The sequence below is a fragment of the Aplysia californica genome, unplaced genomic scaffold (assembly GCF_000002075.1).
Source record: "Aplysia californica isolate F4 #8 unplaced genomic scaffold, AplCal3.0 scaffold00709, whole genome shotgun sequence".
In the NCBI taxonomy this organism is placed as follows: Eukaryota; Metazoa; Mollusca; class Gastropoda; order Aplysiida; family Aplysiidae; genus Aplysia; species Aplysia californica.
The window spans coordinates 328,546-343,108 of record NW_004797979.1 but is presented as its reverse complement, the minus strand read 5'-3'; the positions used below and the strand labels follow the sequence as shown (position 1 = coordinate 343,108).

At 40.6% G+C, this 14,563-nt stretch overlaps 2 protein-coding genes across 2 annotated transcripts in view; one reads left to right on the top strand and one right to left on the bottom strand.

Moving 5' to 3' along the window:
• LOC101856379 (cystinosin) overlaps positions 1 to 14,563 on the top strand; it is a 66,592-nt gene that overhangs the window by 10,908 nt on the left and 41,121 nt on the right. The window lies entirely within an intron of this gene.
• LOC101856608 lies at positions 256 to 8,838 on the bottom strand. Its single transcript, XM_005108694.3, has 2 exons — positions 8,572 to 8,838; positions 256 to 6,038 (listed from the first exon to the last, which is right to left on the bottom strand). Exon 2 carries the CDS (start codon positions 5,616 to 5,618, stop codon positions 2,142 to 2,144), a length of 3,477 nt encoding a protein of 1,158 aa, XP_005108751.1. The 5' UTR covers positions 5,619 to 6,038; positions 8,572 to 8,838; the 3' UTR covers positions 256 to 2,141.

Here is a 14,563-nt window from a genome sequence, read left to right as displayed (position 1 = left end):
TCCCCCCCCCCAACCATCCACATGCATGTAGTTCTGTATGCACGTCCCAACAGACAAAGTCAGAGGAGCAAAAGATGAAACAGGAAGGAGGGAAATGGGAAATGGGGGAGGGGGGGGGGAGAAAGAAAAGAAACAAGGCGGCTAAAATAATGCAGCAGAAAGAGGAGGAGATAGATCCATGCATGAGTCATGGAACGCAGGGACTACAGACATTTCAGAGAATGAAAAAATACCCACTAGCATTACAACGAACCATGAACCATACGTCTACTGTTTATTCATGTCATACAAATTGACAGTACAATCAACACATTACAATGTATGTTGTTAGGAACCTATACATGATGCTGTAAATGATGACAAAACTGCTAAGATGAATGGAGGATGAAGAGTTAAAATTAAGAATTTCTTGTTTAAATCTTAAATTATCAGCTGCTTAATGTGCTCAAGAAAACTCTTACCCTATACGATAACACTCGTAGACCTTGACTTACTGTACATTAAAAAGTAAGTTTGTGTTACAACTCTCTTGTTTTTATCTATCTGTCTTCCCTTTTCCACAGCTCCAAATTAACATTATCATGTCGATGTACTTTTCTTTACACAGAGTCAAAGTCAAAGGTGATCAGGAAAGCTTCAACTTACAATACAGACCTGCCAAAACATATAATATATATACATGTATTCCATTCTAGATACAGGAGAGTGGTAAAGAAAACAACAAGAAACATGTACAAGTTTGATGTAAAAATGACACACCAGTTACGCAATGTCTTTTACAAGATTCATCCTCACAGTCAGAGCTATAATAAGCATGCAAATGAAAGCACAGTCTCCATTGGACAGACCCGACAGCCTTACAGACTAGTAATGAAATGTATCAATTGATTCCAGGCCAAGTGGAACACAACTCTAACATTCTATCAACAGAATCAGTTTGTTCTCGTTGCCCTGTTCTAAATATGATACGCGTACCAAAGTCAGCTATGGGGCAATCCTAGAATCAAACATAGGCCTATCCTGTCCAAAAACTGGTTTTTGAGGCACAATTTGCAAACATAAAAATGGGATTTTAAGATTTCCAGCATTATCACCAAACGTGAACATTTTAATCATCATTATCACAACATTATAACATATATATATATGGAATGAGCATGAGAACTTCTTTGATGACACTACTAGCCTCTATCTATTTCCCCACCATTTCTTGATGACTACCATTACTAGTACTGTACCATCCATGCTACAACAGCAACACTGCCTGCCTTCATGAAAACTCATTCACAGCCACTCCCACACTACATGTGTCAGCATCAATACAGAAGTCAGCACAGGACAAACAGATGCTATCACTTGGCGTTCACCACAGAAGAGATGAACAACACAAAACAATGCTGCAACAGTAAAAAGTTCCACTATTTCATTGACCTGCCTGGCAGTACTTGTATCATGTTGACGTCTTGAGTGGAACACTCTACTATTACTATTTGACACAATGTCCGTCATTTCAAAAGGTGGAGTACCTGCCACATACGGTACCTTGACAAGGAGAATAACAGTTCAAGGAATGGCATGAACGTTTTGGACTTGACATGGAAGAGAACCCTGAACTTTTATGCAGTTGCCAAGTAGTAGGCCTTCTTAACTAACTGTACTCCAACTGATAACCTGGCGGACTATGAGCAGTTATCTGCCAACTGGTGCTTTGAAGAAAACTGCACACCATAGATGAGACAAGAGGTATTCATCATTTGATTATTTATAGATTTCTAAAGTTGTTACTACATGATTTGTTGATTTGTAATGTATTTATAGATTGCTAAAGTTGTTACTACAGGATTTGTTGATTTGTAATGTATTTATAGATTGCTAAAGTTGTTACTACAGGATTTGTTGATTTGGATTCTTGTTGTATGAGCCAAAGAGTTTTTAGGATTGAAAAGCCATCTTCTTGCTCACACTAACTGATGAATTCCGAATTCTGTTCGCATGCCATTCAACATGGAGACTGCAGGAATGAAAAACCTTACTGCACCTTTTGTTATTTTCCCATTTCTGAGGTGAACGCCATCCACACCCAAAGCAATAGCCATAACACACTCATCTCACAGTACTGTGAGACTGTGATTCTCTTCCATTCATATCCGAGTTAACTTGACAACAAGTCTTTTAGTCTTCTCTATAGATACAGTTGCATCCTCTCCGAGACTTTTTGTGTCAAATGTCCCAGTCGTTGAGGGCTGTGAGTCATCTATGCTGTCAAAATCCACCTGCCGTGCACAAAGTTCCATCGCTGATGAATTCTGTTCCTCATCAGAACACACCCCCACTTCCACGGGGGACAATGGTTCCAACTTCGGCGTCAAGAACGGCCCAGAATTCTCTCCACAACCGTGACCAGGGTCTGTATTAGGACAAAGGTCATCCGGTTGCGTTTGAGAAGCATACTTTTGCAGAGAGGTCAAATAGACTGTTGCAAGATCATCTCTGCTGACCTGAGAAGACGATGTCTGGCTCGCTTCAGATAAACGGACATCGGAAACAGAAGTAGAACCGGCTTCTAGACAGTCCTCAGATGGTTGCTGTAACAGACAGCCCAATCGATCATTGCAATCTTCTGACACATTTTTCAGACTAGTTGAAGGAACTGAGAAGCTTCCGTCGGTAAGCCCATGAGATGATGCATCATTGTTGTGTGAGAAAGCATGGCCTGTCGAAGACGTTGAATCATTAAAGGAAACACACAGGTCATTTGTGGGACTAGCAACCCTTGCTCCTTTTGTTTTTGGTCTTTTAGTCTTAGACGACTTTCGTGGAAAATCTGCCTCCGAGTCACAACTTTCTCTGTCCTTATTTTTGATGCTATTCTGAACCCGCAGAAGTACAGTGGAAGATACATGATCATAGATTGAGCTGCCCTTGGAACGCAGACAGCTACGCTTGACTTTATCTTTTCGGGATTTTTTAACAGCAGGCGAGGAAGGAACTGAACCAGCTGACACACAACTCATCTTAGCCTTGCCTTTGCTGGTGCATTCAGCAGACTGAACATAAAAGGCAGGAGGGAACGGCTTAAGCTTAAGCCATGTCACAGAAGAAGTAGCTTCATTTAGTTCTCCCTTTGTCTTCATTGACACTCCCTGAGATGGCCCGCGAGAGGCTGCTGCCGTCTGCGTACAACATGTCCGAGAAGGTATGGCTAGGGTTTGAACTTTTTTATTGTACGAGGCTGTTCCATTAGCCAAATCTGACTTCCTGCTTGCCCGCTCACCATAAGAAGATAAAGTCTGTACTTTTCTGTCCCTCAAATTTTCGCGTCTGCGAATTTCATACTGGTCTATAATAGTCTGTGGAGCTTTCCCAAACTCCTTCATTGCATGCACAAGATCAGCATCACTGATTAGACAGTCCCACACGTCGAGGAATTTGGTCACAACAGGGACATATGTCTTCACATCTGTTGCCAACTTCTGCTCCATTACAGAACAAAACTTAGACAATCTCTCTTTCACTTTCTTTGCTTTGTCAGCCAGCAGAATAGTCTGCAAGGCTTCTGATACCTGTTGATGAGTGTTAGTATTTATCATTGGTGATTTTTTCTTTAGCAGACTGGCTCGAAATCGTTTGGCATTGTATAAATTAATAGGACTCCGTTTAGGAACTATTTTCTTTGATGATGATGATGATGATGATGAATTTGACAGGTCTTCTGCAGCTTTTCTCTTCACGGCAAGTCTTCCTTTATTACTACCACTACTGGTCCCCATGGAGCTGTAGGATGACAGGTGCTTTGGTTTATTCAAATACTGTGAGCCATGAGTCTGTTGGGGGAGGGACAGGTCAGGACCGGGGAAACTCAAGTGTGGAGGAAGCCTTTTATTCTCGAAACTGTGCGGGTGAAACGCCTCCACAGCAGACGGCCGGGGTTGTGCGAATGAGCTGGGGGAAAAGTGAGACAACGTAGTATTGTGAGGAGCTGTTGAATCATGTCCTATCATGTTCTGGGAGTAGAAACCATGGGATACGGGCTGGTGGTAGCCGGCAAAGCTTGATGAGCTGAAATCAGAGGAGGAGAAGTTTGGATGTGCCATGGTGTGAGTGTGAGTATGAGCGAGGCTACTGTGGAGCTGATGGTGCTGGTGATGAACGGTATAATCGAGGGTGGAAGACGCGAGTGGTGGCTGGGGAGGAACGACTGGGTGAGAGGTAGTGCCTCCCGACACATCTGCTCCCAGTACGTTGTTGTGATGTTGTTGCTGTAGCTGCATAATGCTATGGTGGCTTGAAGACGCTACGCCCATTCCATCGGGAGATCCAAGATGTGAAGCAGCTCCCCTAACATCCAAAAAAGCCAGATGTTGTTGGGGTTTCGGGGTTTGCATACCACTGGCCAGAGCATTGCTGCGGTACAGCTTGCTGCTGGAGCCATCAAAGCTCAGAGTCTCCATGTTCTGCAAAGTGAGGACTGGGGCGCTGGAACCTGAGAACAGAACACCACCTTGACCTTGACCCTGGGCTGATGACAAGGAAGTATCAAGAGCATCAGTCTCTACTGAAGATAACCTATGTGAATCGGATGGCTTTTGAGCAGAGCAGGAAAGGTTGGTATCCTCTGGATTTTCAGCTCCCGCACTTTGCATAGACCAAGTGCTGTCATTAGCTGTCAGTAATTTGGAATCTCTGGCTACTTCTGTACCCCTCACAAAGCTGACATTTGTCTTGGCATCAACACTTTCCTTAGTTTCGCTAAAATCATCATTTTGACTGTCTGCAAACTTTGAGGCACACTGCTCAAAAGCAAGCCTATTTGCGTCTGGGTTATGCTTTGATGCTCGTTTGGTTGCTGACCTGATTGAAGTTTGACCACTGATCGACTTGTACATCTTTGTGAGTCTGCCTGGCTTCGGCATATAGAAACTGTCAATGGTTACCGCTAGGTACTTCTCTGGGCCCAACTGTTTGTGTAGGTCCCACTTGTGTTTCTCCAGCGCATCTTTAGGCTTCATACCCTGCTTGAACATCTCTTCAAAACGTTTACGGATCTCGGGGCACAGCTCTCTTTTATTCAGCATCTCAGGTGTGTCCAGCGGGTGGCTATGAGCGAAACGGATTCGAATCTGGGTTGGGTGTGTCTCCAGATGTGGGTCATGCACTTTGCATGCTTTACTCCAGCCCAGGCCTCTTATGACAATGGACATAAGCGCTGGGCAGCCCAGGCTCCTACCTCCGTTCACTGACTTCTTCTTTCTTATGCTGTTAAACTTACACCGATAATACCGTTTGAACACTCGGGCTGCTGAGGCTTTCGGAAACGTCTGCTCCACCACGTGAGATGTGAGAGACTTCTCCTCGTACAACTGTTTCCACAGCATTACTTCCTCCACGCTTGTCAAACTTAACCGAAGGGTAATATTGAACTTGTCTTTATCTTCCTCGTCATATGGGAAATAATCACAGAGTTTGTAGTCATAATTCTCCGGAAGTATCCTCAACAGCTGTGGGGAGTTCTCCAGGTCAAATTCTTCACATTTGCATACAATGCGTTTGCTGGTGCTGAACCAGTGCTCGGGTCGATTCCCCCCCTGTTTTTCCTTCCGTTTTTCTGATTCTGCCATTGTGGGACGTCAAAGGTCATAAAACATTAGCTAAAAGAGAATGCATCTCCACAAACCTGGAGGACAAATGAAATAATTTTTCTTTAGAAACCATTTATGTTGTAACCCCATTGCTGGGTTCAACTGGCTTTTTCATTATGAACATATTCAAGTAGCAGTTCACATCTTAAAACAGTTCCTTCCTTAACAGAAACATATTTCTTGTAGAAAAACAAAACAGTCTAAAGTATCCAGTCTTCTGTATGTACCTATCAATGAGGGATAGTTTTCAGAACATTACTTTTTCCAGTATTTGCTGTAGTCGCTCACGTTGAAGCTATCCTCAAAGTCTTCAATCACTTCTAATTTCTGTTTAGGCTTCCTGTTTGCAAGAATCATTTTCTTCTCGGCCTCTGACAACTTGGAAAAGTCCAAAGGAAGCTGTAAAGAAACGGAGAAGAAAAAAAACATCTTTGGAAAATAACTCTCAATACACAAATCAGATGCAGAAGAATTTGCATTTTCTGTTTCCCACAAGTTAAGATACCTAAAACACAGAGTTGAAGGCCATCTGCGGCTGAGATTTTCCCCATTTCCCCTGGTTTGACAAAGCAGTTTTTCCCCTCCATCAAAGTTTCGAGCGTCCACTTTAATTATTTATGTTTCAAAGTCATTGAAAAATGAGTTTAAAAAAATATATTTTGCAATTTTGGATCATGTTTTTAAATACAGTGGAATCCTGTTATAACGAGAGGGAGGGGACCGGTACGAATGTCGGTTATAGCAGGATTCTCATTGTAAGGGATCCAGTAATAAATTCAAAGGAAATAATAAAGTAGGCCTAATCTATGAGTTTGGTGTTCTATTTCTTTTTGTTATCTCATCTGATGATGGTTTTGTTCAACATGACCGCTAGGTCTTACTTGATCCAAAATTGAATCAGGTTTCTTTCTCTGGCATTAGCGATGTTGACAGCTCGGCGTTGACGATCAGAACGAAAGGTTCTCTAGGCTAACTCGCCCGCTGTGTTTTCCCCCACCCCACCACACCTTGTGGTGCATTCCCACATCTGCTTACACAGGTGTTGTACTTTGTAGGCCTACTTGCTACAAAGGAAAGCCAATGGCATTCAAGTTAGCAGCTGCCTGTGACATAGTGACGTTGACTGTCCGGGTCTAGTACTTTCTCTCATTCACAGGGCAGGTAGGCAGTGGGCTGACATAGCTGAATTCTTTTTCAAATATTGGAATCAGGGAACTCTGAACCAATTTTCATAAAATTGAATACAAATGTAATGATTCCACCAAATTCCTAACAGCCCTGCCAAGTCACATCAACTTACACAAAATCCATATCATACCAATATTTTCTTACCACCCAACACAACACACTACTTCACTTCGACTATGAAGATCTTAATATTATTTTCTGTTGCTTTTCAAGGATAAATCCAAGACAAAAGTAGATATATTTAATCATATTTTAAGTTTCACCAAAAAAAAAAAAAACACATTAAAAAATGACACAAAATGTTAAGGCTACACAGATTTCCATGTTACATGTTCTGATCCTGAGCAGTACCACAAGCAAAAAGACTGTCTTGTGGGCTCAAAGTAAATATGTTAGGAAATAGATCAGGGAGTAGGTACACAAGTCAATATGTCAGGAAATAGATCAGGGAGTAGGTACACAAGTCAATATGTCAGGAAATAGATCAGGGAGTAGGAATACAAGTCAATATGTCAGGAAATAGATCAGGGAGTAGGTATACAAGTCAATATGTCAGGAAATAGATCAGGGAGTAGGTACACAAGTCAATATGTCAGGAAATAGATCAGGGAGTAGGTACACAAGTCAATATGTCAGGAAATAGATCAGGGAGTAGGTATACAAGTCAATATGTCAGGAAATAGATCAGGGAGTAGGTACACAAGTCAATATGTCAGGAAATAGATCAGGGAGTAGGAATACAAGTCAATATGTCAGGAAATAGATCAGGGAGTAGGTATACAAGTCAATATGTCAGGAAATAGATCAGGGAGTAGGTACACAAGTCAATATGTCAGGAAATAGATCAGGGAGTAGGAATACAAGTCAATATGTCAGGAAATAGATCAGGGAGTAGGTATACAAGTCAATATGTCAGGAAATAGATCAGGGAGTAGGTATACAACAAGTCAATATGTCAGGAAATAGATCAGGGAGTAGGTATACAAGTCAATATGTCAGGAAATAGATCAGGGAGCAGGTACACAAGTCAATATGTCAGGAAATAGATCAGGGAGCAGGTATACAAGTCAATATGTCAGGAAATAGATCAGGGAGCAGGTATACAAGTCAATATGTCAGGAAATAGATCAGGGAGCAGGTATACAACGCACAAAAAAAGTAGAAAAAGATGGGGTAATCAGGGAACCTTCGAAAGGCACAAAAAAGTAGAAAAAGATGGGGTAATCAGGGAGCAGGTATACAACGCACAAAAAAGTAGAAAAAGATGGGGTAATCAGGGAACCTTCGAAAGGCACAAAAAAGTAGAAAAAGATGGGGTAATCAGGGAACCTTCGAAAGGCACAAAAAAGTAGAAAAAGATGGGGTAATCAGGGAGCAGGTATACAACGCACAAAAAAGTAGAAAAAGATGGGGTAATCAGGGAACCTTCGAAAGGCACAAAAAAGTAGAAAAAGATGGGGTAATCAGGGAACCTTCGAAAGGCACAAAAAAGTAGAAAAAGATGGGGTAATCAGGGAGCAGGTATACAACGCACAAAAAAGTAGAAAAAGATGGGGTAATCAGGGAACCTTCGAAAGGCACAAAAAAGTAGAAAAAGATGGGGTAATCAGGGAACCTTCAAAAGGCACAAAAAAACCTCATTTAAAATGAGGCAAGCCTCTCATACAACAACAATCAAGATTTCTTTCCTACATTATTATATAATCTCCGTAAAAAACTTGTTAAAAACCATTATTTGGCCCACCTTAACTATCCGCCTTGGTTCGTGATATCTAATGTTGATAGTGCTGCCGTCAGGGAAAACGAGAAGAGTAGGGTATGTCCTTGGGTACAAATTTCTCTTGGTCCTTGTAATGGAAGCTGCATTTGAATTGTGTCTTAACTGACAAAGACCAATTGCTGAAGCAGGGGCAAAAGCATTGTGAGAAATCTGTGTTGTGGACCTGTAAACACACAGAAAACATCATAAACTTCTTACAATCTTTCACCAAGGAGTTCAAACTGAAGAAGGCATTATCTTTTATTTGAGTTTTATAGAGATTTTCTCAATGAGACGGTGCATACACTACACCTCAAGATCCCCACCCCAATTTTTAAAAATAATGATACATTAAATTAAATTAATAAACATATATATAAATATCATGATAAAATAAAAATAATGTCGTAAAAAAAAAAAAATCTTTTAAAGGAGAAAACAAAAAAAAGAAGCAAAGAGGGAAAAGATAATAAAAATACAACGGACAGACTTAAATGTGAACATGAACACCCACAATGAGATCAAACTCTCTTGCAAACGGTTTGAATAAAGACAAGCATTAACAGCTATTTAAAGCCTGGAAAAAGCCAGATAGACACACACCCCTCCCCCCCAACACCCCCACAAACAGAGGCACAGGGAAGAAGAGAGAAGTAGGATTTCTACAAATCTTGCACTCAACTTAAAATGACAAACTGATTGAAACCACCAGCATAAACTGTTTATGAAGTGTACCATAATATCATAGTCTAATACGCATAGCACATATATATAGATAGATAAACCCTATCTCTCTCTAAGTAGACTTTATGACTAGTTTATTCTGATTCTGCCAACACCATTGTCATTGCTCGGTGGACTTCTGCAGTTACACCAAAGAAACTACACCTTACGGTAGGCTGTACCATCTTTGGTTACACTCAACTCCAAATTAGCTATACATTTTTATAGAGCTGAAAGGAAGCAAAAATATTTGTAATGGCAAATTGAAAGAAACCTAGTGAATGAATAGGGTGCTTTCCTTGGTATACAGGCCAATTAGAAATTTGTAATTGTCCAACGAGCAGCCTCCCTTTACGCAGCCATGATGTCACATTGAGTTTTTCTCTCTCTCCCTCCTCTCTCTTTCTCTCTATCTCTCCCTCCTCTCTCTTTCTTACTCTGTCTGTCGGTCTGTTTGTCTCTCCCTCCTCTCTCTCTCTCTTTTTCTCTCCCTCTCTCCCCCTCCTCTCTCTCTCTCCCTTTCTTACTCTGTCTGTCGGTCTGTTTGTCTCTCTCTCTCTCTTTTTCTCTCTCTCTCTCTCTTTCTCTCTCTTTCTTTCTCTCTCTCTCTCCCCCTCCTCTTTTTCTTACTCTGTCTGTCGGTCTGTTTGCGTCTCTCTCTCTCTCTTTCTTCCCCTCTCTCTGTCTCTCCCTCCTCTCTCTCTGTGTGTGTGTGTGTGTGTGTGTGTGTGTGTGTGTGTGTGTGTGTGTGTGTGTGCGTGTGCGTGCGCGTGCGAGCATGCGTGTGTGCGTGTTATGTCTTTGGCCCAGAACCAGATACATGTATATTTATTCTTTAATTCCAGCTATTTGCAAGCGTATTTTCTATCATGCATACATTTTTATACAGATCAAAAGAAAGGAAAGTTGATACTCATTGATAGCACGAACTGACAAACTACCAAACGAGAGCTGAAAACGAAAGCTCTCAATGTCATCTCCAGCTCTCCTTTTCTGAGAAACTCATTATTGGTCAATGTTCCCTGTACTGTCTTCTTTTGTTCTACACCAAAACTGTGCTGGTGTTTATATTTACAGACAGACAGACAGACAGACAGACAGACAGACAGACAGACAGACAGACAGACAGAGATTTTAGATCAATCCCTATAGTCAATTCATTCTTTCGTCTCAGCCTAGTAATTGCCTCCTTCAACTTCAACGACATTTGCTGATGCTGATGCTAGCGTGCAATCAACGAAATTAAAGTGCTGTTTCGGCACTACCCCGGTTTCAACAGTTATCGAGCTCAGAAAAAGCTTTTTGAACACCTTTCCAAAATACTTTGATGCCCTGGTCTCAATTTCTCAAGATTACAAAAAGCCTACTATGGCACCGACATTCTTGAGCACATCACAGGACAGTTCGAACATTGATAGGCACTAGACTAGAGGTGTGGTGTAGAGGTAGAGTGAGGAGCCTGTCGTGCCTGTGATAGTCTGTCCCCGTCGTTTTATGCAAGAAAAATTCTGAAATTATGCAAATTGAGCCCAAAAATATGAAATTTATGCGATTCTGTTAATTTTAACAAAGAATGATAACGGAAAATAATCAGAAATTAAGCAAAAAATGATCAAATTTTGCTAAATTATGCGGGGTGCATAAAACCACGGGGACAGGATAGTAGTCAAGAGGAAACTTTAGATGAGGATGAACTTGCTCCTCACCCCATTGCCAAAAATAAAATTTCACCAATGAAGAAAGATACAGAAGTAGGTGACAATGACGGAATGCATTTTTTTATTTTGCCTTTGAGAATCCACCATCAAATTCAAATAAAGTGCCAGCAAAAGTTACAAGGAAGTGCAAAAGCTATGGAGGCTGAAACAATATTGGCAAAACCAGCGCAACACTGAGGTGTAGTATACAGCAGGATGCTGTGAGACAGAGATGCCACATCTCATCATCAGATGCTCAATTTTTATGACATTTATCACTTTGAAAGGGTAAAAGATGACTAGAGACTATATAAATCGTATTAGCAAAAGTATGTTCCATGCCGTTCAGAGCTTCCAAAACATCAACAACGAAGACCTGAACAGGAGACCCACGAAGATTGAAAAACAAAACAGTTACAAACACCTCACAAAACCTGGACGTAACAATTACTTGTGTTCATTAGTTTTAATTGTGCTTTTGTTCATGAGCTGTTGGTTTCTTACCGAGCTCGAAACCTCTTTTGTACATGGACCGTGTAAGATTTTGAACATCTGTCAGTGAGGAACAGAGGCCACGAAACTGCCATGGTTTTGGGTGGCCTTGGGTGGGATGAACAAAGCCGCCCTTGTGAGAATCACCGGATGCCTTGGTTTAGTGGACTACATCGTGCAAGTTTGGAACGTCATGTCTTACCCTTATTTTTGTCATGGTGTCATCCAAGTAGTCATCCCCATGCTAAACAAGGCATTTTCTTATAGGGCCAATGCCATTAGAAAATTTTTAAAAAACCAAATCAAGTCAAAGTTCGAGCGGTTACCAGTAAACAGCCCCGATATGAGTCCTACAGGTGTGTGAAGTACATGTACCGGTACCAGTAAACAGCCCCGATATGAACCCTACAGGTATGTGAGGTACCAGTAAACAGCCCCGATATGAACCCTACAGGTATGTGAAGTACCAGTAAACAGCCCCGATATGAACCCTACAGGTATGTGAAGTACCAGTAAATAGCCCCGATATGAACCCTACAGGTATGTGAAGTACCAGTAAACAGCCCCGTTATGAATCCTACAGGTATGTGAAGTCCCAGGCCCACAGAGAAGTGTGTAGGCCCACAGAGAAGTGTGTAGGCCCACAGACAAGTGTGTAGGCCCAGGTGAAGTCCTAGGCCCACAGACAAGTGTGTAGGCCCACAGACAAGTGTGTAGGCCCACAGAGAAGTGTGTAGGCCCACAGAGAAGTGTGTAGGCCCAGGTGAAGTCCTAGGCCCACAGACAAGTGTGTAGGCCCACAGACAAGTGTGTAGGCCCACAGACAAGTGTGTAGGCCCACAGAGAAGTGTGTAGGCCCAGGTGAAGTCCTAGGCCCACAGACAAGTGTGTAGGCCCACAGACAAGTGTGTAGGCCCACAGAGAAGTGTGTAGGCCCAGGTGAAGTCCCAGGAAACAGCGGCTAGGGAAAATGACTTTGCCCCCAATTGAGACCCTTTGTTTGCAACTCTCTGTGACATTTGAAATGTAATGACCGATAAATGCGTTCAAAATTTAATAGAATTGATGCCCAAATGTTTCGTGCACAACACAAAGCCAATAGTTCCTAAACAAAATAACAATGAACACAATTAGTGTTGAGTCCAAGTTTTGTGTGGTATTAATCTATTTGTGATTGCTCTGTTTTCCGTTATGTTTGAAACTATCGTGACAAAATATCGTAATAAAATATTGTTTACTGCAAAGACAAAATCCTCTTTTCATTAGACATGAAATATATATATATATATATATATATATATATATATATATATATATATATAGCCATTCGATCAATATTGATACCCTTTAACGTTTCTTTGATTTCGCACATTTTTGCCAAGCCTGATTTTTTTAAGGTCAAAATTTGAGTGACCATATCTCGGGCGTCTCTAAAAATAGATTAGATGATAATATATTAATGTGTCAGATGATGGAGAATTTATTTAGCTTTAAATTGGTATGCTGCAAGAGTGGGTAATGCAAGGCTTTAACATGATGACTGGGTGATTACATTTTCAAGTTTCTTTTGGACGCCACTGTATAACTATAACTACGTTTACAAAAGTTTTGCTCGTCAAAACTTTAAGGACTTTTTTCTCAAAATGGGCTCTTTCAAATGGGATGGGAATGCAAAAAAATCTATCATTCGAAAAGTTCTTAAGATATCTTCATAATTTTTGATATACTGATAGATGAAACAATATTCAAGTGTAATAAGTGGTGAAGTCAAAAAACCATCTTGACTATAAATGATTTTATTATAAATTTAATCGGTTGTTATGATCTGAGATTTTTGTGGTCAGAGTATTCCCCTAGTTTGGACCTCGATTCTGAAAAGGTTTGTCCTCCTACATAAAAAATGTCCATCCACTAAAACAGCCACATAAGGCTGCAAAGCCACTTATTGTACTATTTTAGAATCATTTATAACCTTAGGATAGATTTTTTAGAAATGTGTACATTTTCTCTATAATGACATTCCAATATGGCAGCCGTTACCATAGCAACACAAAAGAATTTTCACATTTTTCTTCAAGGCCCAATTCTCCACTCTACGTACATTGATGCTATCACATTTGTAAGCTTAGTTTCTTCTTCTTAACCAATTTGAAAATTTCCCCCGCATCCTGCATTAATTGCAGCATAACTTCTTCCTATACATTTTATCATTTCAGGATGACTGCTATAATACGCTACATAATAATGACACTATTTGGATGTCCATTTTTAAATTTACTACAATAAATAATAAAACGCACTAATCATGATTTTGCCGTTATGATTAGAATTAAGAATATAATACAAAGAATGTCTAAAGAGTACGGTTGACATGCTCTTTAACTGCTAACTCTTACACCACTTATTCAATAAGTTATTGCTTTCTCTACAGATTCCTTTATGTTGTTGAAGAAGAGGAAGCTTCTCAGTCCAGTTCCTGCAGAAGAGTGGGACTCGATATATGTGTGCGGACAGGAAACATGATGTGGGACTGGTGAAGGACAGCCCTCCAGACTTTTAATCCTGGACTGTACTGACTCCTTTGGATTTTGTCATTGATCACAGGGGCCAATTTGGTTTTAAAATTTGTTTCTATAAGTTTTTCACTTAAAAATTTATTTTTAAAAATAAAACCAAACAAATCATCTCCTTTTGATATTTTTTCTAATAAAATAGAGTATAAAAATGGTCTACTACTGTGTCTGTTGTTCATTTACACAATATTCATGTGTTTTCAGCTGGATTCAGCTAATTTTCAGTCCTTGGGGTCATTTTTCTGTAAATTAGAAAACTATTATTTCATATGTAGGTCAGCGCTACTTGACCTAATTTTTTGGTGTTACTGACTGTTACGTAATCACCTCCTGCTAAATTTTTTTTACGTAATCAGAATCCCCACATTTTAAGCTTAAACTCTTTTCCTACCAGGTCAAAATCCCCCACTGGCCCAGGGCTTTTCCCTGACCTATTTTTACCCCCCATGAACTTGCTCCTCACCCCATTGCCAAAAATAAAATTTCACCAAT

Coding starts and splice junctions, on each gene's coding strand:
- LOC101856608 (XM_005108694.3), bottom strand. CDS start 5,618: ATGGCAGAATCAGAAAAACGGAAGGAAAAACAGGGGGGGAATCGACCC.